Genomic DNA, 22981 nt, shown 5'->3' with positions numbered 1-22981 from the left:
CGCAGCAATGGCATCGGAGGCAGACTCTCCGCAGGGCGGTGGCCAAGTAGCGGCTGCTCCTAATCCCTTCAATTTCCAGACGCAGGTGATATCGACAACTCCTGTCAAATCGGTTCGTCACAAATACCTACGCAATACATTACGATGCACGCCTGTTCCCTCAAACTAACAGCTCCAACGACAGAACGTCGGCCAGCGTCGTGGGCACCGGTATAAGCATAGCAGCGTGTCGGCCCAGCATCAAATCTTCCAAGAGCCGCCTCCAAGACCGCCTCCTGTCCTCCCAGCATCGCTCCCCACGCCTACCCTCAAAGAAGCCTGGAAGAGCTTACAACGAGACCAGCGCATGCGCCTCTACTGGGGCCTGTGCCATGTCGCCATTGCCATGTTCATATTCTACAGGTCGGGAGGCTCTCTTGCTGCCATGGCCTTGTCTCATCTTGTCTTCTTCGACGCGGGCAGCGCTGCCGTCTGTGTGGTGGTCGACGTGCTAGGCAATTTCGAAGTGTGGCGTCGTAGCAGCATTAGACACCCCTTTGGACTTGAACGGGCTGAGATTCTTGCGGGCTTCGCCATGTCTATTTTCCTACTATTTGGAGGGTTCGACCTGCTCTCACACAATCTTAAACACATACTCGAGTCGGTTGGGGACCACGAGGCTCACCACGAACATGAACATGCTCACGACCATGTCTCCTCCAACTCTCTTGATCTTGTGTCAGCTGCTGCAATTGCGAGTACACTTGTTTCCGCTTATGGGTTGAAAAACCATGCTCGGATTGCCAAGGTCATGAGAGTTTCCTATCTGGCGACCCTGCCCAGCATACTCTCCAACCCTTTTCACTTTTTTACCCTCTTCTTCTCCGCCCTTATTGCTCTCTTGCCCCTGCTATCTATTTCCTTGTACGACTGGCTCGATCGGCTAATTTGCGCCGTCATCTCCCTTGCCATGTTCAGTCTGGGAATGCGCGTCGCTGTTGCCCAGGGACTAATGCTCCTCATGTCCTATGGCGGTAACAGAGGCGATGTTGGCGTCTCAGCCGTTCTCCGTGAGATTGAATCCGAATCAGGCATTGCTCGCATAGACGGTGCCCAATTCTGGCAGGTTCACTATGGCCTGTGTATGGCCAATTTGAAAATCATCATTACGAATGGCTTTGATGAACTGGCACTGGGAAAGCTGCGCAATCGGATATCAACTTTGATACAGAACAGGTTAGGGGAAGGTTATGGCAACGGAGGCAATGTGAGGTGGGAAGTGACTCTAGAAACGACTGTTGATGCTACGATTTGAATGATTATTGCATGGTGAATATAGTTGTACTCTGCACATGAACTAGTTGAGTTAGGTTGACACACATGTATAGAGATATACATATAATTGATCAATCAATAGAGTGTAATTCAGATCTGATCCTAAACCTCCTTCCTTTTCCCTCTCTCTTCTTTTCCTTTTCTCGTTGCGTACTTATCATTCATGTCTTCATAGGGGATGGTCATAGCGCTTTATACACGAGAACATAAATCAAGGGGGTTTACAAATGAAGAGCAAACATAACTTAGTGGAGAACTATCATCACCACACATTCAACCTCATATAACCGAACATGGTATACAATAGCTAACATGTGCAGAATGCCTGCCATCTGGGTTTTGTGATGACTGGCTTAGAAGAGCCCCCATCGTCCACGGTCTTTGTTAGCTCCTCCTCTTCTTGAGTTTGTTCCATGTTCTCTGTCTCTTCCTTCCAATTGCCGGAGACTATCCATTTTCTCGAGTACTAATTCCAATAGTTCTTTCCTCCGGATGACATCAAGGTGTCGACGGATCTTAGGATCCTCCTTGGCAAACTTCTCAACCTCCTCTGCGGATAGATGGCGGCCGAGGCGAAGATCTAGCTCTCGTGGGAAGTTGTAGTAAAACTCTGATAGTAATTCTACGTTGAGGAAGAGAACAGCTGTGGAAGCTAGCTTAGTGGCTGCGGAGTCTAAAAAGATTTCCGGGCAATAATATTTGTTTTTAGGATTGTTGCACTGCTTCGATTTGATGGCCAGCATTCGCATCTTGATAAGATCGGCCCTGTCTCGAAGAAAGATAGCTTCTCTCCCTATACTCTATGTCAGTATCATGAACAATCTATGCATATGAGTGGCTTTGAGACTGACCTTTACTAAGGAGGGCAGCGCTAAATCCGCCCGCGCCGCTTCGCCCATCGCCCTCAACAACGATGTCGCCCTTTCGTGCCTTGTCCACAAAGGCCATTACTTCCTTTAGCTTCCTGCGGCCCCCGACAGCCGGCTCCAAGCTGGCCAGAGCAGCCTCGCAATCTTGCAGCTCCTTCTTGAGAACAGTGCCAACGTGCTCGCGGCCTTGATTCCACTCTCTTTCATCAACCTCAATGTCGAACTTGAAGGGTTTGATGCAGTTCTCAACCTGATCACTGGTGCTGTAGAATCTTTCATTGAGAATAGTTGATGCGGCATCAGTGATGGCTTTCTTGGCGAAAGGATGGCTCACAAAACTCGAGTTTGCCAGCAATTTATCAACATGCGCTTGGAGAGATGCTGCGATGACCGTGGTTGCCAAGCGCCCGACTCCTAGCTTCGTAAGAGCTGAAGTTGAAGCGTCTAGCTGACGACGCCAGTATAGAGAATCGGGATCGGACTTGGGGAGGTCAGCGAGATTGTCGAGGTCCAACTTCGCCTGCGCCAAATCTGTCACTGGTTTGTTCCAGTAACGCGCGGCTAGCAGGTCTAGCACTTTCTGATCTAGAGCACTCTTTAAAATCTCATGCATTTCTGGGCGCCCAAATTCTTCGGTAAACTGCTTGAATGAATGCTTGAAAGCATCGAGGCTTTCGGCAAGATAAGATTCCGCAGAGAGAGGGCGATCGTTGTACTGAACTTTGAACTCGTAGGTTGCTTCTTCCAATTCCTGTCTAATGGCGTCGCTTGTGCTCTGCAAGCTAGATGACATGGTCTGTTCCAGAACACGCATTAATGTCTTTCGAAGATTCAATGTGCCCACATTGACGCCTGCGTCTGGTCCAAATTCAAGAGGATGCGATGAAAAAAAGGAATTTTCATTTTTTGAGATCGCTGCAAGTAGATCTGAGGAACCCATCTTGAACAAGCCTTGTGAGAGCGGTGCCTTTGTCACAACTCCGACGTAACCCAGCCGTAGAGGATATTGTGTATCGTTAAGAATATTAGCACCGCGGGAAGGATCTACCAAATCCATCTTGGTAATGACTCCAATAGTTCGTTCGCCTCGGGGATCGACTCTCCGCGAAGCTCTAAGGGCTGCCGAGTTTGCTAAATCGACATCCGCAGCAGATATGGCAAGAATCACGTTTGGCGGCTGGATATATTTGTCACATAATTCAGATATCTTCTGCTTCAGTTGCAGGGGTTGGTTTTGTCCCACAACCTGGATGTAGCCCGGGAGATCGATGAGAGAAAGATCAGGAACGTTGCGCGAATATATCGTCAAGTGAATGGGATCGTCCGAGACACACTCTGCGTCCGAAACAGCCAAATTTAGCTCTGTTAAAGTTCGCTGAATCGAAGAAAAGTCGGAGATTTTGCGTAAACCAAGATCTGGAAACTCTCCGTACTCCTCAACCGACTCAGGTGTATTGACCAGGGTCAATTCAATCGGTCTGCGGGTAACCATATTGCTTCCCTTTGGTAGAAATTCGTGGCCCACGATGGCTTCCAACACTGAGCTCTTTCCAGACGATTGCGAACCAATGACGACGATGGATGGCAGAGTGAGAGAGCTGGACTGGCCGACCTTTTGCAGGATGCTCCGAATCTCAATCATCTTCTTCGTTAATACCATCATCTGATCATCTTTGGAGGCTTGTAGTGGATCTCGTGAATCTTCGTCTTCAGTTTTCTCGTAACCAACAGCGGCAGCCGAAGCACCCACGGCAGCAGCAGCGCCGACTTTACTGTGTTTAGGGTCGCCATTGGGTCCTCCTGATCCGCCAGAGCCAGTTTCCTCATTTTTTCCCAGCATGTTCTTTAACCAATCGGGGGCCTCTAGTCGTTCTTTCGTGCTTTCCCAGCCTTGGCGTGTTTGATCCGCGACATCTTTGGCAGATCCGTATAGGCTGGATGCCGTACCGCTCACTGTGTCAAAAGTTGTGCTGAAGAGTGAGATGGCATAGTTGCCAGCCTCTGCAAGCAGTCAGTTAACATCGCTCGCAACGGATGATTGGAGATGAGAGTCACATACGTGTGGCCTGATACTGAACCCAAGCAAAGCCGCCAATGGCCAAGCCACCAAATAAGGCAGGCACTCTGGCAAACTTGAACACCAATTTGGGCAAAAGTCGAACAAAAGACGCATTCCGAGCAATGACCAGGTTGTGGATAGAGTTGCCTCCAAACCACATGCGCTTTCTAGCTTCTCGAATCGAGGCATCTGCTCGGAGCAGCCCTCCAGTTGGAAATCGGTGTAAGTGGCGGACGGCTGCGGTGGAGGTATTTCGTGCCGCCACAGGCCGCAGACTAGCTGCGAGGAACCGGCCGCTCATCGTGGTCGGGCTCTTCCAGTCTGGGCAATTGTTCTATTGACGACCATGTGGCCTCGCACCACGCCTGGAAGAGAGTCGAGAAGTTACAGTGATGTTGAAACAGTGATAGAGGGCATGGCGGCGCTGCATTGATCCCAATATATGGTAGGTACCTAAAGCGCTGGGCGTTGAAACCAGCCCACCTCTTATCGCCACGTGATGGCCTTATCACGCAACTTTCCAACGAAATTTCTGGATTGCTCGAGAGTCTGGCAGAACGCCTGGGATTCATCTGTGTGGTTTGGCGTTTCCTCAGCATCATGGCGATCCAAAAAAAGCACGGCAAAGGCCGTCTTGACAAGTGGTACAAGCTTGCAAAAGAAAAAGGTTACCGTGCCCGTGCTGCATTCAAGTTGATTCAATTGAACAAAAAGTATGGCTTCTTGGAGAAGAGCAAAGTCCTGCTGGATCTTTGCGCCGCGCCTGGAGTAAGTTGCTTCTTCTTTCACCATATTTGATTTGATTTGATATTTTCTCTTTTCTTTTGATTTCTTTTCGTTAAGGTCATACTAATGATACTTTAGTCATGGTGTCAAGTTGCCGCAGAGGTTATGCCTGTTAATAGTTTGATTGTTGGTGTCGATTTGGCGCCCATCAAGCCTATTCCCAGAGTCATTACGTTCCAGAGCGATATTACTACAGAAAAGTGTCGTGCTACTATCCGACAACACCTCAAGACATGGAAAGCGGACACAGTTCTACACGATGGTGCCCCGAATGTCGGTACCGCTTGGGCGCAAGACTCTTTCAACCAAGCAGAACTTGCGCTGCAGTCCATGAAGCTGGCAACCGAGTTTCTAGTGGAGGGAGGCACGTTTGTGACCAAGGTTTTCAGATCGAAAGATTATAACCCATTGCTATGGGTTCTGAACCAACTGTTCACAAAGGTCGAAGCCACTAAGCCCCCGTCGTCTCGAAACGTCTCGGCCGAAATTTTCGTCGTCTGCCGCGGATACAAAGCGCCAAAGCACATGGACCCTCGGTTCTTGGATCCACGATCCGTTTTTGCAGAGCTATCCGGCGCAGCTCCGAACAACGAGGCCAAGGTCTATAACCCAGAGGTGAAGAAGCGAAAGCGTGACGGTTATGAGGAAGGCGATTGGACACAATTTAAGGAAGTATCTGCAAGCACCTTCATTCAGACGAACGATCCAATCGCAATTCTTGGTTCCTCCAATAAACTCTCCTTTACTCAAGCGCCCAATGGCGATATTGCGCTGGCTGCTTTGGATAAACTTCCTGAAACAACCCCAGAGATCCGGCAGTGCTGTGACGATCTGAAGGTCCTTGGGCGAAAAGAATTCAAATTGCTTCTGAAATGGAGATTAAGAGTTCGAGAGATCTTCGGCCTCTCAACAAAAAAGTCAACAGCCCCTGAAGTCGCCGAGGAGGTGGCTGGAGTGGAATCAATGGATGAAGAGCTGCGAATACAGGAAGAATTACAAGCTATGAAAGACTCGGAGAATTCCAAGAAGAAGCGAGAGAAGCGCAAAGAGAACGAGAAAAAGCGCCGAGAAATCATCAGGATGCAGTTAAACATGATGGCGCCTATGGATATTGGAATGGAAGAATCAGGGCCGCAAGGAGAAGGAGCCATGTTCTCCTTGAAGCGTATGGACAAGACAAACGGTATGAGCCGATTCACTCGGGGTAAAATGGCCGTGGTGTCAAACTCGAAAGATTCCAATCCAGAAGAGGCGCTGGCAGCTACCGCAGATCCAGTTGAAAGCGACAGCGAGGAAGATGATTTGGAGAAAGATCTTGATGCTATGTATGAACAATACAGAGAGCGGAAACTAGAGACGGACACCAAGTATCGCGCGAAAAAGGTGAGAAAAGAACATGGTGATGATGAGTGGGAAGGCCTTTCAGCGGATGAGAAGGCGGAGAGTGAAAGCGAACTTGAAGAGGAGGATGATTCATCTGATGACGACGACGAATCTGGGCCTGCGACCGGACTCTTGACGGACTTGGATGGTAGCGCAGAAGAAACACAGGATGGACTATCAAAAAGGGCGGCTGCTTTCTTCAACCAAGATATCTTCAAGGAGATAACTGAAGGGTCACTGCTGGGGGAAAATGATGCGACAGTTCAAACCTCTGGTACGAAGGCACATCAGCAGACTCTGCCCACAGAGAAAGCAACGCAGTCTGTAACTCTAAACGGTTTCGCGAGTGACGACGACGAGTCAATGAATGACAACGGATTCGAAGTCGTGAGAGCGGAGAACGATGACTGGGAAGAAGCAGATAAACGACGATCGGACGGAAGACTTGGTAAGTTTTAACACCTCTATCCTATCGCTAACAATGACACCGCAGCAATGAAGCAAATGTAGCTAACTTGGCTAGACATCGATATTATCACAGCTGAAGCAATGACACTTGCGCATCAGCTTGCTACGGGACAAAAGACAACTCATGATGCTATCGACGATGGGTTCAACAAGCGTGCCTTCCGAGATCGAGATGGCCTGCCGGAGTGGTTCAATGATGATGAAGGCAAACATGACAAGCCTCAAAAGCCAATTACAAAGGCCGCCGCGATGGCGATCAAGGAGAAGCTGAGAGCCTTCAACGCCCGACCAATCAAGAAAGTGCGAGAAGCAAAGGCTCGAAAGAAGTTCAAGACAGCCCAAAGATTCGAGAAGCTGAAGAAGAAGTCAGACATGCTTGCGGCTGATGAAGGCATGACCGAGAAGGAGAAGGCGGAGAGCATCTCGAAACTCATCAGCAAAGCTGGAAAACAAAAGCCTCGACAGCCTGCCAAGCTTGTTGTTGCCAAGGGATTGAACAGGGGTATCCAGGGCAGACCCAAGGGTGTAAAAGGACGATACAGGATTGTTGATGCTAGAATGAAGAAGGAGCTGAGAGCGCAAAAGAGAATCGCAAAGAGGAAGAAGTAAAAGAGGCCGCGTTTGACCGTAAATACTAACTCGGCTCCGCGGGAGAAACTCCAGACTCAAAGCGTTGATTCATCTGTTCGAGACATAGACTGCTTGAGAGTTCCGAGTTCCCGAAGGAAGGATGTCATTGGATACAAGGGGCCGCTAAATTCCATATCATACCTAATATAGAAGTTAGAGAGTTAGAGCGCAATGTGTATAACTCGCAAACACATGTATATATATATGTCTTTGAGACTTACCAATAGTTAATGGCTAAAACAAAACCTTCACCACCGCTGATGCACGACTGCTTGACTTTATGATACCTTGAAGTATGATTAGCAAGAAAAGAACAATCGTTATATATATCATACGCAAGATCTATTATATGGGTTTGTGTTGAGGAAAAAGATTTGCTATTGAGTCATAACCGGTTTACTCACCACATAGCTGGAAGATACAACATATCTCCAGGGTTTAGCGTCACACGAAGGGGCTTCGCCAAAGCAGACACATGCGTAGAATTCCTCTCAGCATTGTCCGGGTCCCAAGTCGCCAACGGCACGGGCAGAGAATCAGGATCGAGACGAAGAGTGAAGCCATCGCCTTGTCGGACATACGTTGCCGGGAGAACAGGCCTCTCATTAACGCAAACATGAAATAGCGGGGGCAGCAAGACAAAGTGTTTCCTGCCCACGATCTGCACAAAAATGTTTTCAAAGTTGTCCTTGTGCAAAGCCGTAGTAGACCTCGAGTTTCCAATCCATAAATTGATGGCGTCTGGTTCTTTTTCAAGAGCTATGCGCGCAAAGGGAATATCCTTTTGGGCATCGGAATATAGAGCTAAATATTCGTCTCGGAGGTTATCATTTTCTCATCACAAATTCTGTCAGCTAAAATTTCAGGTGAAGAGGTAGCAATAGCATGCTAGGTAAGGGACCATCTGCAACTCACGAGTTTGGGCGTATCTCACTTCAGAGTCGCTTAGGAGCCCCGGGTCCGTCTCTTGCTGAGTGACATAAGTAAAGAAGTCGCTGAAACGCTGAACTTCTTCATGAGGCTTTGCAATTACGGTTGCCTCGTGTTCGGGGGAAAATGTTGGAGCATCGGCATTGCTATGATGAGAAGTTAGTTACTTATACATTCATCTTCGGGCTTTTGTTCCTGCTTCTCATTTTTTGAAGGAAATCAAGAGCTTCATTCTTACCCGAAAGGAGTGACAGCGACGTTGACAGATTGGCCGTCGAGAGCTGATTTTAGATAGGTCGAGTTCCATTTCTGAGTCGCTTTCCAGTGAGAGGCTCCTCCTCGGATCACAAAAGGCGTGTTGCGAGCCACGTAGCGCATGAACTCCAAAGGACTTGGCTCGGAAAACAGCTCCTCCACACTGTGAGAATTGAGTTCATTGTAAGTATTCATTAGATTCTTCAGTGAGTCGTCTAGAGCAGGCGCAGCCATCTTGCATGTCCCGGGGCTCGGCTATTTGCCGGTGTCTAAATCAAGAGGCAGTATATATTAGAAAGCTCAAAGTGAGGACAGAAAGTACATAAGCCAAGGCACTATATTTCTGCGTAAAAGATGAAGACGTTTAGGATTTGTACGAAGCAGTCTGAAAGAGATAGTTCGATGGATGATGCGCATTTTTAGAATTATGTAATAAGTATGCAATTAATGAATATTATAGTTTGTTTTTTAAATGTAATAGCTCTACAATTCGCCCTTTGTTCGCATTCATTAAATGTCTACAATTTAAGTCTATTATGCTTCCTTTTTTGTTAAACTAGCCAGTTAGCTTATTATTTCATCTTTTGTTTCAAAGGCGAGACTTTTTCTTACTATAGTACCTCAAACTCCTTGAAACGCTCTAGGTGAGTGTCGCTGCGGCGATATGGCTCCAAAAGCCTGTTAATCTTCGCCTGCCTACGGCGAGTAGCTTTGGTTGCAAGACTCGTGACAGCCTCGGAACTCTGGAATTCAGGGTCGAATACCAAGAGTTGGACATGTCCGTCCTTCAGCTTCTCCATCCCAACAATTGTAACAGAGTGGCCTTGCGGTCGACCCATTAGTCAAATGAGCAAAAGTGAACTTGTTGTGGTGGGCTTCTTACTGGGTCGCTGTAGATATATAGGTGGGAGTTGGGTAGATCGGACCTTGTGGGTTAGGCAGTCTGCCGCACCTTGCTGAAAATAATCCTCAATTGCTTGCAATAGGCGGCCTGCAGCATTGGCGCTTTGCTCATTGGAGGTTCTGAAGGCTTGCACGGAACACCTACTTCATGGTTAGGCTGATGAACATCTCAGTAGTATACTTGAACAAACTTACGGGAATCCCATGCTGGAAAATAGAGCTTGAGCCTAGGATAAAGTATGAGTATGAGTAGACCATACAGGGCAACCGTCGAGAGGGTCTATACCTCAGGTGTCCCGATGTATTTGCGCGTCCCCTTGATCCCTCCTGTCTCAATGCGTCCTCTGACGTTATAGCCGCGATCCCAAGCTGTCTCAATTAGGTTTTGTATTTCAAAGATGCTTGGGATATCATCCCCGAACTGCTTCCACCCTTCAGTCTGGGTTCCGATGATGTGCGCAGCAAGAACTTGTATGTTGCGATAGCCGCAAAAACCACCTAGATAGGGAATTGATTGATAAGCATCTGCACTCTTCTTTCCTCTCTGTATAGTCTGTTATACACGGATGATCTTCAATTACCTTCCCTTCTGACCTTTGCTACATGCAAGGCATCTGGATGGCATAGATAGGCATATTCAGTGGGTGCGCTCAACTCTAGCAAGTGTTTTAGAGCTGGTATCACGCCTGCAGCACATCGTTAGCAATCTTGGCGTGTAAAGAAGCTGCTAAAAAGGGTCTTACCACTTGCTCGGACGGCTCCTTTCTTTTCAAGCAGTTTAATTAGCCATACCGGCATCTCGTCTTCGTGAGCATATTTCCCAAGCTGCAGTGTCTAGCTCATATCTCCTTATTAGCCATGTTCTGAAATGAGCATGATAACATATAGACCAACCCCAAGTCTCGACGATTTCGGTGTCCCTTGGTGGCCATTTGATGAGTCTGAAGAACCCGGTGGCCGTTCAGTTTTGCCTCGAACAGCGGACGCCTTCTTGGTGCGCAATGCATGTCCTGGAAGAAGCCGTTTCAATGCTGGCCGGAAGACGCCACGCTTGGCTTGCCCAGGAATCAATGATGCTGGAAATAGCCGTCCAGATCGCGATGTCGAGCCCGTTCTCTGGCGTTCAATGGAGCTGCTGACTCCAGACTCGGGTGCATCATTCGATGCTCTCGAAATCTCATGTCGTTCGACAATTGCCATGGCTTTATCGACAACGAGGTCCGGGTTGTCGTGAAGAGGCTGCAGCGTCATGACAGTGACATCGTCTCAAGCATCAGATAGATACACCGCCCGACGACCAGCGTAGAATCAACTAGAAGTCGCGAATAGGGAGAACAATAACCACAAAAAGAGAGAAAGAAAGAAGGCCTCAGGCGTCCTCCGCCCGTCAGAATGGCGCAGCAAGAGGGAACTGCTCTTTGAAAGCTGATTTCATGTTTGTCTCAGCCAGGGTCCGGCCGCAGACACCGGAATGGTGCCTGGTACCGCAAGCACGGCTCGCGTGACGTGCGTCGTGTACCTGAATGCGAGGCGCTGCTAGGTACTGGTACTTGTGGAGCTCCAAACTTACAGGCGTCCATGGGGCTTCGCAGCCCAGAACCCTGCCGTGCGCCTGTAAAACGTATTAGCGTGGGCATGTTCAGCGCATCCTGCAGGCATGGGTTTATCAAGTTGAGAAATATGGTACTGGACGGGATTTACAACTATGTAGAATCAATGTGATGAACGCTTTCATGTAAATAAATCCTATTGACAGGGTGAAAGCAGCGTATTGTGTGTTTTGTGTCTTTCAAGCTCCTGTTTTACCACTCCATCTCTGGCGCGGCACATTATCTGGGTTAGTAGCCATCTGCTACTAAGATACCACCACCGCTCAGGTGGCCCGCAAAAAAGAATCAAGCTCCAAACAGTTGAACTGAGACACTCACCAAATCGCTGCCAAATCATTCATTCCCCTGCAGCATATCATATCATTCAATCGCAAAATGGCTCCCCTCATTCACTTCATCACCGGCAATGCCAACAAGCTCAGAGAAGTCAAGGCCATCTTGGAGCCGAGCATCGAGATCCGAAGCCAGTCGCTGGACCTTGAAGAAATCCAGGGAACCATCGAAGAGGTTGCCAACTCCAAATGCCGCCGCGCTGCAGATCTAGTATGGCCATCTCTCTCTAAATTTCCCGTGCAAGAAAAGAGAAGCAAAGCAAAGCAAAGGCTAACATGGCAAACTTCATTGAGGTCAACGGTCCCGTGCTTGTAGAGGACACAGCGCTTTGTTTCAACGCCTTGAAGGGACTGCCTGGGCCTTACATGTAAGCTAAGCTATCCGACACATCGAGGGAGGTCTAAGTGGACTTGGAAACTCACATATGCTCTGCGCTATAGCAAATGGTTCCTCGATAGCCTTGGACACGAAGGCTTGAACAATCTTTTGATAGCCTACAAGGATAAATCCGCCGAGGCAGTGTGTACGTTTGCGTACTCCCCTGGGCCTGGGCGCGATCCCATCATCTTCCAAGGACGTACACCGGTAAATTGGATCGAACACCTGACTAAAAGATACTGTTCTTACATATGCCTCCTCCTAGGGTCGGATTGTACCTGCGCGAGGCCCTTCCAATTTTGGTAAGACATCGATCCAGTCAAGCATGTTCTCTTAAGCATGACATGCATACTAATAGCGCCTCTGTCAGGATGGGACCCGGTCTTTGAATTTGAAGGGAAGACGTAAGTCGCTCAGCCACTGCTTTTGACTGGTGATAATGGCCTAACGCTTACTGCTCAGCTACGCCGAGATGGAATCTGCTGAGAAGAACAACATATCGCACCGTGGGCGAGCTCTTAAGAAGCTTCAAGCATGGTTTGAGACTCAGCAAGAAACACCGTCATCATAAGGTACACAGCGATCACCAAGATAGATAACTTGCAATTGAAAAAAGTCTGGATACCTTGACTGGCCCCCTTTGGCCGATTTTCCTCAACGTACTCTATTCCTTTGTCCAACAGATGATGGGCCCCACTACATACGGAGTGCGGGAACACGAACAGCAAACATCATGCTACCGCTTGTGCTAAGAAGTCATCGGTAAGTATTCATCTCGTTCGTGTTACTCTCCACACATACGTCGTACAAGTCATTACTGATCAGTCTTATTGGAGGCGAGCAGTCCGCCTGTAGTACAAGTACGAGTAACTGTGACATCCCACAAACACACACATACCCCTGCCTTTTATATAAGCAAGCAGCAGCCGACTCGTCATCCAAGCTCCCGACTGGCAAAACAGCTCGGGAATCTCATGCAAGTTGCAGTACCTAGCGGCCCCCTCCATGTAGGTGCCGGGTCGTACTAACTGACTTAGTAGCTGAATCCTACCTGCAGGGATGGAATAGTTCAAAGGACAATGGCCGGCAATCTGCTAAAGCCGGCAAACGGCTGGTGTCACTCGTCGCCTCGCCGCCACGGCTCACCCATTCCGTCGACCTTGTGGGGGTGCTTTCAGCTCGGATGGCTCAGGCCCCCCGGTCTGTCCCTGCTCATCTCGTTCTCCGTCGACCGGGGGTGCTGCTGCGGGCTTCAATAAAGCCGATCAAGCCACCAACATCTGATGACACCAACTGATCTGATCGTGGACTTTGCTACATCAGTTCACCATCGAAATGTCTTAGATTTATCTTGGCCAGCCGCGAGCGCCGCGAGCCCAGCACCCGACCTCCTCTCCCATGCTGGTTTCTTATCATACGTCTCTGGTGAAGGAAGTGAAACATTCGCCCGGCCATTACGCACCGGAGGCTGGGCTTTCTGCCTGTGCTGTCGAATGGGGACCAGTATCCGCTATCCGATTGATAGTAGTGTATTATATCGAAGCTCTGAGACCTCGTCGTGGGCCTGGCCTGCCTGGCGGTTACACCGGCTGTGCTTGGCTCGACCCTGCTTCTGAATCTTCTTGAATCTACCTTCTGAATGGATGACGGCACTCCACTTCACAACCCGTTCACGCTGTAGCTTTGGAGCTCTCCCGCTGGTTCTCATGGTCTCTCTCTCACTCGCGATCCACATCCACCCTGCCTCTGGGAACATCGTTGTCTAGCTCCACATCTTTTTAAACATTGCCGTGATACAGAGAAGACCTTAGCCATCACATGTGTTGGCATCACTCACATGATGCGTGCTACCAACTTTATATTCCCTAGCTCCCCCTCTCTTCCTCGCCGATCAATGCCTCTGTATATTGGTATCACCATATATATATATTGAGGACTTCTTTGTGCTCACATACCTTCTTCATTTTCTCACCGCCAAGATCAGAAAAGAAACAAAGCAGAGAGCGAGCCAAAGACACAAGTCAAACAAGCAATACTTCCTTTTAAATCTAACTTACCCCCCTCTGTCCACATTCGGCTTCGCTACAGCGGAACTGCAAGCGGGAAAGCGTGTAAGTTTGGATCCCGTGCATAGGGCCATCATGAGATTCTGGGGCGACCTCTTCGGCAATCTATGGAGACTATGCAGCCATCTCGTGTGGATCTGGATTTGGGTGTCCTGTGTTGGCATTCGCCCCTGAAAACTAGATGGATCAAAACCGGCTAACTTCTGGTGCCAATAAGTAGAGATTACGCCAGCTACGAACGGCCATAGCGTTTGCTGGCCACCATGTCGTTTCATCATGTAAGTTTACTTGTACCCTATTTCTATTTAGCTTGGATATAGATACCTTACTTTCAAGATGAAGCAAGAAAGCTCACATCTTTTATCCAGCCCTTCCAAGAAGCGCAGTTTGACCTTTTCGACTGGTATCCCGCATATCAGGCCTGTGTCTCCTTTTTCGTCCAGCGTGGTCAACATTCAAGCGAAGTCCAAGCTGTTGCCGCAATCGTCAACATCCGATTACCATTCCAAAAAAGCCCAACCTCCTCCGCATCATCTTTTGGTTCCGCTACATCTGCGCTCGATCTTTCTCCCCCTAACACAAACATTTCTCTGGTGCCCTACGTTCGCCGTCTAGTCGCCACCGGATTCGACACCGCCGCCATCCTGCACGGCTTCTTCGGCGATTCCTGGGATGCCGGCATCGGCTCTATACACCAGAACGAGCGAAGAAACTACCTATTCGCGGCCAAGAGCGAGACTTGGCTGAGAGTCAAGGCAAGCTACGACCTGGAGAATGGTCAGACGGTGCCCTTCCTCCGCTCCCTCCAAGGCGTTACGGAAGAAGAGATACAGGCGGCCGAGGCGAACTGGAGCGAGTGGCTCGCCATGCAAGATTGGATGCTGGGACCTCGTGCTCTTTCTGACAACGGTCCTCATCATGTTCATTTGAATTAATTGGAAGACAATGTAAGGGATGTTTTTGGTATGCATAACCAGCATCAGCCCACAGCAGCTCAATGGCTATTAAAGTACGAGCCATACAGAGTTTACTCCTTTGACATTATTAATTGGGATTGGGATACACATAATAAAGAATAGTAGCGACATTCTGCGCCTAATAAGATTTTGCTGATGTTTTACACTGTTCCGCCTCAATTGGGACGGTTTCAATCATGTTAGGCAAAGCCTAACACTTTGCCCAAGATCGCAAAGATGAATAGTATAACTAGCATCATCCCCTTTATTCCATCTTGCAGGCATCACTTGCTTTCCCTTCGTGTTATCAAAAAACATTTTTTTCTCTCTCTTCAGACTTTCCCTTTTTTTTTTTGGCCTTCCCATCCCTTGAGAAACTCCCAATGCTAAATGTACAACACCCTCTGGCCTATTCTTTTATCACCAACTAAACGAAGAAGTGCTGGAGGCGAACATCGGATATAAGGAAGCCTCCGTATCACTCACGGCCCCTTACCTGAATTTAAGCCCTTCCGAAGTCATAATAACTCCTCGACTGCCAGAGAAAAATCACTATCCCCAATGAATCAATCCGCACGCAAAAAGTTCACGTTCCTTTTTTTCATGTGTTGTGTTGTATCCCTCAGTGTCGCATTCAGCCGTTAATCCTAAGGCACCTTTGTTGCTTTTCTCTTCCGAGTGACATGAAATAAAATAAGATGAAAATACTCTCGTCCGTTTACCAATCCCGCAATGTGCCATCGCAAAGTTGAAGTGCGATGGCAGACAGCACCAAAAAAAAGATAGAGAAAACATTGATTGAAAGAGGAAAAAGTAATCAAATAACGTATTAAGCTTTGAGCCAATTGCTTGACTTTATTGCATTGTCCATCTTTAGCCGACTTTATGATCAAAACCGACATCATATTGATAGTCGTCCTAGTAGTATTAGGATCGACCAGATAATAGTACCTTGAAGGCAAGGCAGGCATCAGTTGAGGAACCCTTTGCACGCTGCGGTGCCACATAGACAGGGAATACGATCCAGACTGCCGATTTCTCGCTCGAATTTGTAGTCGTAGGTTAATTCCTCGTCTAAAATAGATGGTTAGCTTGGCTAAAGACAGACCACGAAAAAAAAAAAAAAGAGAGATATCACGCTTACTCATAGCAATATCGCGAAGAGCATAGATGACAATTCGCTTGCTGCCTTCGACTTTGATAATCTTGGCAGTACAGTTTGGCATGCAGCTATGGTTGATGAACCGTGCAATGCCTCCCTTTTTCGTAGCATCAATAACCGTGTTGTCATCAATTCGGAAGAGATAGCTACTGCCAATGCCGCTCTTGAGGTAGCGGTTCTCCCGAATCTCCGCAATCTGCTGTCGAACTTCCTCACCAACATACTCGATAATCATGTCGTCTTTATTGATGTTCTCCATGGCGTATAGGCCCCAGTTATGAATGGCAGAGCGGGCAAACTTGACAGGCTTCTTCCGCTTCTTAAGCTGGTTGAATTTGAACACGTCCGAGTCCTGCCCGAGAGTCTTCTTCTGGTCATTAAGATCTGCCACATATCGTCGATTGGTGGCGCGGTTGGCCCGGGAATTGCCCTTAGAAATGAGCTTCTCAGCAGCCAGTCTGGCAGCTTCATTCGCCGCTGCTGTGGCATCTCTTCCCGTCTTCTTCGAGTTCGCCTCTCGCTCCTCTCTAGCCTTTTGCACCTTGATGTGATGGGGCAGATATTTCGACTTCTCCGAGTTCAGGATTTTATTGGCTCCTTCAGTTCGCGCACAACCACTTGCATTCGGCACGTAATAGCCTTCAATGCGCACTGGGCCACGCTGAACGCTATCGGCCGTGTTGAGTTCCCGGACGCGGTTTCGTTTCCACAGCCACAGCTCTGGATTGCCAATCTCCTCTGTCTGGAATCTCTTGAACAGCTTACTGAGATCCGGAACGTCTTTGGGGCCCAGGGATAGGGAGGTCAAAGATGCAATGTCGGGTCTGAATCCGTCAGGGAGTGCTGCCGCCGTGGTCATTGGCTTTGTCGCAAAAAGCTTTTCATCGTATTGCTCGGTTACGATATCGGCCTCTGGGACATCCTCTACTGTGGGTTTCGCTTCGTCTGCAGCTTCATCCGCATCAGAAAGTTGAGATTCCACTTCCAGTTGTTTCTTTGTTGTCTCTCGTTCCTGGAGCAGCTGTTTCATAGACTTACGTTTGGATTTGGCTGATTTCGTTTTGGACAGCTTTTCGGATGGCGTCTCAATGAGCGCAGTTGAATCTTCCCGCTCTCCAGCTGCTTCCAGCTCCAGGCCAGTGTCGTCCGAGTCCTCGACTACTTTAAATTCCGCATCGATCTGATCAATTTTGACACCAAATAACTCCTCATCGGACTTTTTCTGTCTTTTGAAGGCAGCCTCGATTGAAACCTCCAGTTTTCGCTTCTTTATATGCGCACTGTCGATGGCGAGGCTAGCCTCCGTCATGGAGTCATCTTCACCGGGACCCCAGGAAGCAAAATCATCTTTGGAAGCCTCGTCATCGGTGCTCATGCGGCTCCGTGGGCGTGATTCCAAGTGACTTGTATCTCGCGCTGCCAGTACCCTTGCATCCGTATCATCATCGGATTCAAAATCGCTATCCAGACTTTTGAGACGGTGATGTAATGATCGAAAGGCTGCGCGTGCTGCTGAGGCGCGCTTCCGCGCAAAAGGATCGACAAAGGTGCTACGATGTGCAAGGCCTTTTGTTTTGCTCTTGCGAATCCTCGGGAGGGCCTTGGGCTCCAAGCGGCCAGTTCGACGTTCGATTGGGTCTGCTCGAGAGTTGGGCGTCCCCAATTTAGGACTGACACTGCCGCTATCGAAAGCATCTTCTTCTGCTTCCACAGGATCGATATTAAGCTTCCGTCTCTTGGCAACGTGCTTGGCTGGATCGAGGAAATCGGCCAGCGCAGGAGCTGCGATTTGTGTGCGAATATGCCTGATGAGATGTTCCGTCATTTCGCGCCGAACTACCTCCATGGCGGCGAGTACAGGGTCAAAGTTCTTGGCCCTCTGCCTCTTTTCTTCCTCGAGATCCGCCTCTTCTTCTCGGCGCCTCCTTTCCTGCTCGGCCTTCTCCAATCGTTGATCTTTTCTCGGTGCTCGCTCGGGGCTGGGGCTCGATCTCGGAGCGGAATCAATATATGCTGACCGTGGCAAGCAAAGCTGCATAGCCATGTTGTAGTTGAAGAATTCGGTGTGATTAACAGCCCGAAAACATCGTTCTGCTTCGCTACGCCCAGTGTATGAATTTCGAAAAACAATGTAGAACCCTGTCTTATCGAGGCGGATGTCTTCGAATCCATAATTCTTTAATCGCTTCTTCATATGTGGTACTATGCTGGGTAAAGTAGGCACGCTTTCACTCCCTACAAATATATATGGATCATTGGCTAGCTGGGAGCCGATGATTTGAGATTCGACGATTCCTTGAGGGCGAGCCTGTGCTGCTGCTGCTGCTGCTGCTGCTGCTGGCGCTGATACTTGAGCTGGCTGGGTAGCAGCCTGGGGTACAGGTGCTGGAGGAGGGGCCCTCTGGGATGCAGGACCTTTGGGTGCCGTCGGAGGTGGCCGCACAAAGCCGGGGGCAGTCGCTGATTTGGGCCCAGTTGGAGGGGGCTTTGACCGAGCCGACTCATTAGCCAGCTTCTCTCTCTCCCTTTTCAAGACTTCTTCCAGCATGCGCCGACTCTTCCGGCCTTCGGGGTCATATTCAACCTTGACAAGATCGGCGTCGACTTTGATTCCTCGAGTTCGGACGGCGCGTCGCGCAGCATCAATAGCAGATACCCGTGGACGGTCTGGGCGCTTGGAGTCGCGATATCGTATGGTCGCAAAACCAAGATAGCTGCCTGTATCTGGGTGCATTTTGTTGCTGCTCTCTGCAATTTCTCCAAAGGCGGCAAAGATGGCAATCACTTTGTTGAAAGACACCAAAGGGTTGTATCGGGTAACAAGGACTTGTGTGGGAGGGCCGGGGCCAATGGATGTTTTGGGGTCATATGGATACGGCTTGAGGTTCTCTGGAGCATGCCGTAGGCGTGCTTTGGGCAAATAATAGTCTGTGTTGATGTATGCTAACCTATCTCCTGCCTTTGTTAGGCGAGGGTCCGCAGGGGGGGCGTCATCTTCCTATTCCAACAATTAGCCATCAGCGCTTAAAAACAATGACGCCCCCCCCCCCCCCCCCCCTCTGCAGTGGAGGTACTCTGTTATTATACATACCAAGCCAAACTCCTTGTAGACTGGTTTTGCGTTCTTATTCACGATTTTCTTGCGAAGTCGATCGAGGAGCGGGTCATTGGTGCATCTGATGCCCTTGACAGAAAGCAAAGGATCGCGAGCTGGGGGCCGTTCAATTGAATAGGTGCCGTTTTGCTGCAGGCGTTGGCCAGCGGGTATGGTATGGTCCAAGGCCCGTTCGACGACTGAGGGCGTAGACATGTTTGATTTCGCAAGCGCGTGGGTAGAGGAAGGCGAATCTGTGGAAGTGAAGGGAGTCGCATTCATAGAGGGCCCGGCAGACGTGGCTGTCGCAACTGGCAACGCGGAAGCGCTGAATAGTGAAGAGGATGAGCTAGCATGTGAACTTGCTGAGCCTCCGGTACTAGGCATGTCCCCAGGCGACGATCCGTTGTCGTCTGCATGTGGCTGCGTAGGATCTGATGAGGAGGAAGTGTTTTGGCAGGGTCGAGCGAGATCATACGTATCGGCATCTGTCACGACGGCTGATTCTTGCGCTGTATCAACTGCCTGGACGCCCCGCTTCGACCGCTCTCGGTCGGCACGTCCCTGGACTTCAGTCTTGAACTTCGGGGCGTTGGGGAAGAACTGCGCGAAGCTCACGCCTGGTGGCGGCCGAGTCATCGTGTCGATGAGCTCCTGCTATCTCACGCACCGTGGCGTAATCATGATACCTCGCTCTGTGAATGGGAGGGTTTACCATGCATAACTTCTGCCAGAGCTGGAAGGCAGGCGGTTTCTGTGGTACGCGCTAGAGCGCCGCCCACGCGACCTGGAGACGGCAAAATTGAGTTTCTTGGTAGGCGGCGTGCGCTCCGTCGCAGCGAGGGGAAACGCAGGAAAAAGCCGGCAGAAGAGGCAACCGTCGTTCGCGACCACAGCGCGATGGCCGATAAGCTCGAGAACCCAGAGGTGGGCAGCTGGAATCCGGGAGGTGCTTTGGCGAAGAGGTGAGGTTGGACGTCTTTCGCTCTGAGTTTAAAAGGGACAATGCAATGAGGATCCTCGTTTTCGCTGTAGTCAGCATGTGGGTTTGCTCAAGTCGCGGCCGCGCTTGGAATGGTGGGCTGCGGCGCGATATTAATCCGCACTTCAGCGGGGCATTTGAGTGAAGCTCGTCACTGCGCTTGGTGTATAACCTCTGTATATGGATACGCTACTACCACTACCTCTACTTGTACTACTACCTCCTACCATCGAACCTCCGACTCATCTGGTATATCGGCACTGTTCCATGTGAACTCTTCCGTCTCGCTTTCGTTGCGCTTTATCGCCTTCTCTAGCGCAGTTTGCACCTCCTTCTCCAGCTGCTTATCCGCACGCGACACGCCGTCGTCGTCCACCGGATTATAGAAATGCTCATAGTAACCCTTGAGTAGATTTTCTTTGTTTAGCCCCTTCAAACTAAGGCCGTTGCTTGGAAAGACGTCCGACTGGTAGGGTAGGGGTCGAGGGTTGGGAGGAGCGTATTCAGGTTCGTCTTGGTAGGGGTCGTGCCCGTCTCTAGCTGGGAAGAGCAACCGCTTTGGCGCTGGCTCGGCCTGTCTTTGTCTCTGCTTTTGTCTCCTTTTCTGAATTGTGGCCTTCTTTGTCTCTGACTTCTCAATACCTTTTGCGGCGCCCTTACCGCCGATCCCATGGCCTTCGTCGTTTCTGGCTTTGGCGTTTGTTGTCTTGTTTCCCAACGGCGCTCGGATCCGAGGTCCTGTTTGACGAGTTAGGATTCCCTGGATACCTGTATCGCCTGCGTGGCTAGAAATACGCACCGGTGGGGGTCAGTAGCGGTGTTTTGCCAATAAATTTTGCATTTTCTCCTAGCTTGGTGGTTCCCAGGATTGTCTTTTTGGTTGTAAAGCCTGTCAGTGCGTTCTCATTGCCTCGCTGCAGATATCGCATGCCCGGCGTCTTGGGCTGCTGCTGCTTGGAGGTGCCCTGGTGACTGAGCACCCGATTCTCTTGTTCTCGACGGGTGGAGAGCATGACACTATGTGGCAGACCCTGGTAGGTATGTATGTTCTTCTTTCAAAGTCGCAAATCTCTAGGAAGCAATCACGATTCTGTGGAGTAACTTCAGAAGGAGAATGATTGGGTAGTGCTGCGGCATGACCAGGTTCGAAATCATGGCCAAGAATGAATGGCGCGTATTGATAGTCTCTGCGCTTGTTCAGTGGACCGTTGGCTAGGCAACTGATGATGGTGCTTGGATTTGAGGCAGGTAAAGCGCAAACTATCTAGTACTTAAATAGTACTAGCCCAAATCTACAGAATATTACATAATAAAGCTTAAACAGGCACATTTGTCTGTCGGCAAATCGATAAGGAAAAGAAGAGCTCCATGCAGATAGCCTGCAAGGTTCTCCAAAAAAAGTAGTATAGACAACGGTGAAATTAGTATAGAGAAAGTGGTCAATTTCGCATAGTATATGGAGAGGCAACCTTGCATTTTCTGCACTTTACAGATGCTATTTTCGCTTACCCAGGATGTGTCTAACTTGTGAATGCAACTTGCCAGAAACACTGCTATACTATGTTAGTACTATTTTGGTATACTCTTTACCTTACTCTTTGTGCTAGTAGTAGTTGCATTGTCATTTGACCTGTCAAGTACTGCCTGGGTGAGATGTGTCACGAGAGATACCAGTCGGGCGCCTTGCATGGGTTAAAGTCACCGCTCTCCTTGTTTACACCTCCTGGGTTAGAAGAGACGTGATATTTGCTTTGTAAAGCACAATATTTGTAGGGGGTGCTTTGTTCTTTGTTCGCGCACTGCCCACGAGTTGCTGGGTATCTACTTGGTAGGTACAGTGCGCAGCCTAGCTCGCGGTCCAGGTCGCAGCTCAGCAGTGCTAAGGCGGCCGGTGTTATTGCAGTACCAGGTCTCTCAAAAGCCTGCGGGGCACTGCCGCCCACTGAAGAAGGCATCCGAACAGGCGGCATCGAGGGGCATCAAGGACACTCTCCTTTACCCCACCCCCTTTCCAGGACATTCGACATTCTACATATTACGCCTCGAGCCCTCTCCAGACTTTCTTCCAACTTTGTTCAACAAGCAACCTAAGTTAGCTGCATATTTCACACACCAAAATGGATCGCATCAAGGAGGTAAACTTGCTCTTCATAAACCCTCCTCGCAAAAGAGCTACACCGACCGGACAGATGCTAACAGGATGAGCTAGAAAATGAACTCGCTCCGCTTGGAGGCTGACGAAGCTGTCGCCAAGGTGGAGGAACTCCAGGCCAGAGTCAAGACTCTTGAGCAGGAGAACCTGGCAAAGGAGCAAGAGATTACCTCGCTGCAACACAACAACGGGCTCCTCCAGTCCGAGGTCGAGAAGCTGGAGACCGCCATCACGGACTTCAAGAAGATCGCCGACGAGGGACAGGAGTCTGGAACCCAGAAGGAGACACTGCAGCGACGACTTCAGCTGCTAGAAGACGAGGCTGAGGAGGCCGACAAGACTCTCCGCGAGGCCAACGAGAAGTATGTTAGCTGCCATGTCATCTGCGACTCTCCGACACCTTTCCATACCACGGCCTCCTATCGTATAGAGCCTGTCGCTAACAGTATCATGACAGACTTCGACAAACTGATGTCAAGGCCGGACATTTCGAACGCAAGGTTCAGGCCCTCGAGAATGAGCGCGATCAGTGGGAGCAGAAATACGAAGAAATGGCAAAGAAACACGCGGATCTGCAGAAGGAGCTGGAGGAGCTCCAGAATGAGATCGGAAACATTTAATTGTACAGTACTTTCTTAGCCAGCACACCTT

At 49.5% G+C, this 22981-nt stretch overlaps 9 protein-coding genes across 9 annotated transcripts; 5 read left to right on the top strand and 4 right to left on the bottom strand.

Annotated features, from left to right (window-relative positions):
- Positions 1 to 7: 7 nt before the first annotated feature.
- TGAM01_v200742 (hypothetical protein) lies at positions 8 to 1294 on the top strand (the record flags this gene model as incomplete). The annotated part of the gene is made up of 2 exons (XM_018807452.1): positions 8 to 112; positions 173 to 1294. The coding sequence occupies 2 exons, from the start codon at positions 8 to 10 to the stop codon at positions 1292 to 1294; spliced, it is 1227 nt and encodes a 408-aa protein (XP_018659262.1).
- Positions 1295 to 1667: 373 nt separating this feature from the next.
- Positions 1668 to 4543, bottom strand: TGAM01_v200741 (dynamin GTPase; the record flags this gene model as incomplete). The annotated part of the gene is made up of 3 exons (XM_018807453.1): positions 1668 to 2107; positions 2166 to 4184; positions 4243 to 4543. 3 exons carry the CDS (start codon positions 4541 to 4543, stop codon positions 1668 to 1670), a joined length of 2760 nt encoding a protein of 919 aa, XP_018659263.1.
- A 299-nt stretch (positions 4544 to 4842) lies between these two features.
- TGAM01_v200740 (AdoMet-dependent rRNA methyltransferase spb1) lies at positions 4843 to 7488 on the top strand (the record flags this gene model as incomplete). The annotated part of the gene is made up of 3 exons (XM_018807454.1): positions 4843 to 5010; positions 5107 to 6859; positions 6935 to 7488. 3 exons carry the CDS (start codon positions 4843 to 4845, stop codon positions 7486 to 7488), a joined length of 2475 nt encoding a protein of 824 aa, XP_018659264.1.
- A 56-nt stretch (positions 7489 to 7544) lies between these two features.
- TGAM01_v200739 (hypothetical protein) lies at positions 7545 to 10848 on the bottom strand (the record flags this gene model as incomplete). The annotated part of the gene is made up of 12 exons (XM_018807455.1): positions 7545 to 7650; positions 7731 to 7796; positions 7914 to 8313; positions 8425 to 8585; positions 8678 to 8857; positions 9307 to 9517; positions 9578 to 9738; positions 9793 to 9824; positions 9884 to 10141; positions 10192 to 10283; positions 10341 to 10422; positions 10492 to 10848. 12 exons carry the CDS (start codon positions 10846 to 10848, stop codon positions 7545 to 7547), a joined length of 2106 nt encoding a protein of 701 aa, XP_018659265.1.
- Positions 10849 to 11582: 734 nt separating this feature from the next.
- On the top strand, positions 11583 to 12489 carry TGAM01_v200738 (Ham1 family protein; the record flags this gene model as incomplete). Its single annotated transcript, XM_018807456.1, has 6 exons — positions 11583 to 11750; positions 11810 to 11907; positions 11981 to 12125; positions 12184 to 12220; positions 12277 to 12322; positions 12381 to 12489. The coding sequence occupies 6 exons, from the start codon at positions 11583 to 11585 to the stop codon at positions 12487 to 12489; spliced, it is 603 nt and encodes a 200-aa protein (XP_018659266.1).
- Positions 12490 to 14247: 1758 nt separating this feature from the next.
- TGAM01_v200737 (hypothetical protein) lies at positions 14248 to 14919 on the top strand (the record flags this gene model as incomplete). Its single annotated transcript, XM_018807457.1, has 2 exons — positions 14248 to 14262; positions 14305 to 14919. The coding sequence occupies 2 exons, from the start codon at positions 14248 to 14250 to the stop codon at positions 14917 to 14919; spliced, it is 630 nt and encodes a 209-aa protein (XP_018659267.1).
- Positions 14920 to 15910: 991 nt separating this feature from the next.
- TGAM01_v200736 (histone-lysine N-methyltransferase, H3 lysine-4 specific) lies at positions 15911 to 19835 on the bottom strand (the record flags this gene model as incomplete). The annotated part of the gene is made up of 3 exons (XM_018807458.1): positions 15911 to 16014; positions 16085 to 19100; positions 19194 to 19835. The coding sequence occupies 3 exons, from the start codon at positions 19833 to 19835 to the stop codon at positions 15911 to 15913; spliced, it is 3762 nt and encodes a 1253-aa protein (XP_018659268.1).
- A 566-nt stretch (positions 19836 to 20401) lies between these two features.
- Positions 20402 to 21191, bottom strand: TGAM01_v200735 (hypothetical protein; the record flags this gene model as incomplete). The annotated part of the gene is made up of 2 exons (XM_018807459.1): positions 20402 to 20916; positions 20978 to 21191. The coding sequence occupies 2 exons, from the start codon at positions 21189 to 21191 to the stop codon at positions 20402 to 20404; spliced, it is 729 nt and encodes a 242-aa protein (XP_018659269.1).
- Positions 21192 to 22295: 1104 nt separating this feature from the next.
- TGAM01_v200734 (hypothetical protein) lies at positions 22296 to 22950 on the top strand (the record flags this gene model as incomplete). Its single annotated transcript, XM_018807460.1, has 3 exons — positions 22296 to 22313; positions 22388 to 22692; positions 22788 to 22950. 3 exons carry the CDS (start codon positions 22296 to 22298, stop codon positions 22948 to 22950), a joined length of 486 nt encoding a protein of 161 aa, XP_018659270.1.
- Positions 22951 to 22981: the final 31 nt, after the last annotated feature.

This window comes from Trichoderma gamsii, assembly GCF_001481775.2.
Source record: "Trichoderma gamsii strain T6085 chromosome Unknown Scaffold_2.2, whole genome shotgun sequence".
NCBI classification, from domain to species: domain Eukaryota; kingdom Fungi; phylum Ascomycota; class Sordariomycetes; order Hypocreales; family Hypocreaceae; genus Trichoderma; species Trichoderma gamsii.
This window is presented reverse-complemented; position numbering and strand designations above follow the sequence as displayed.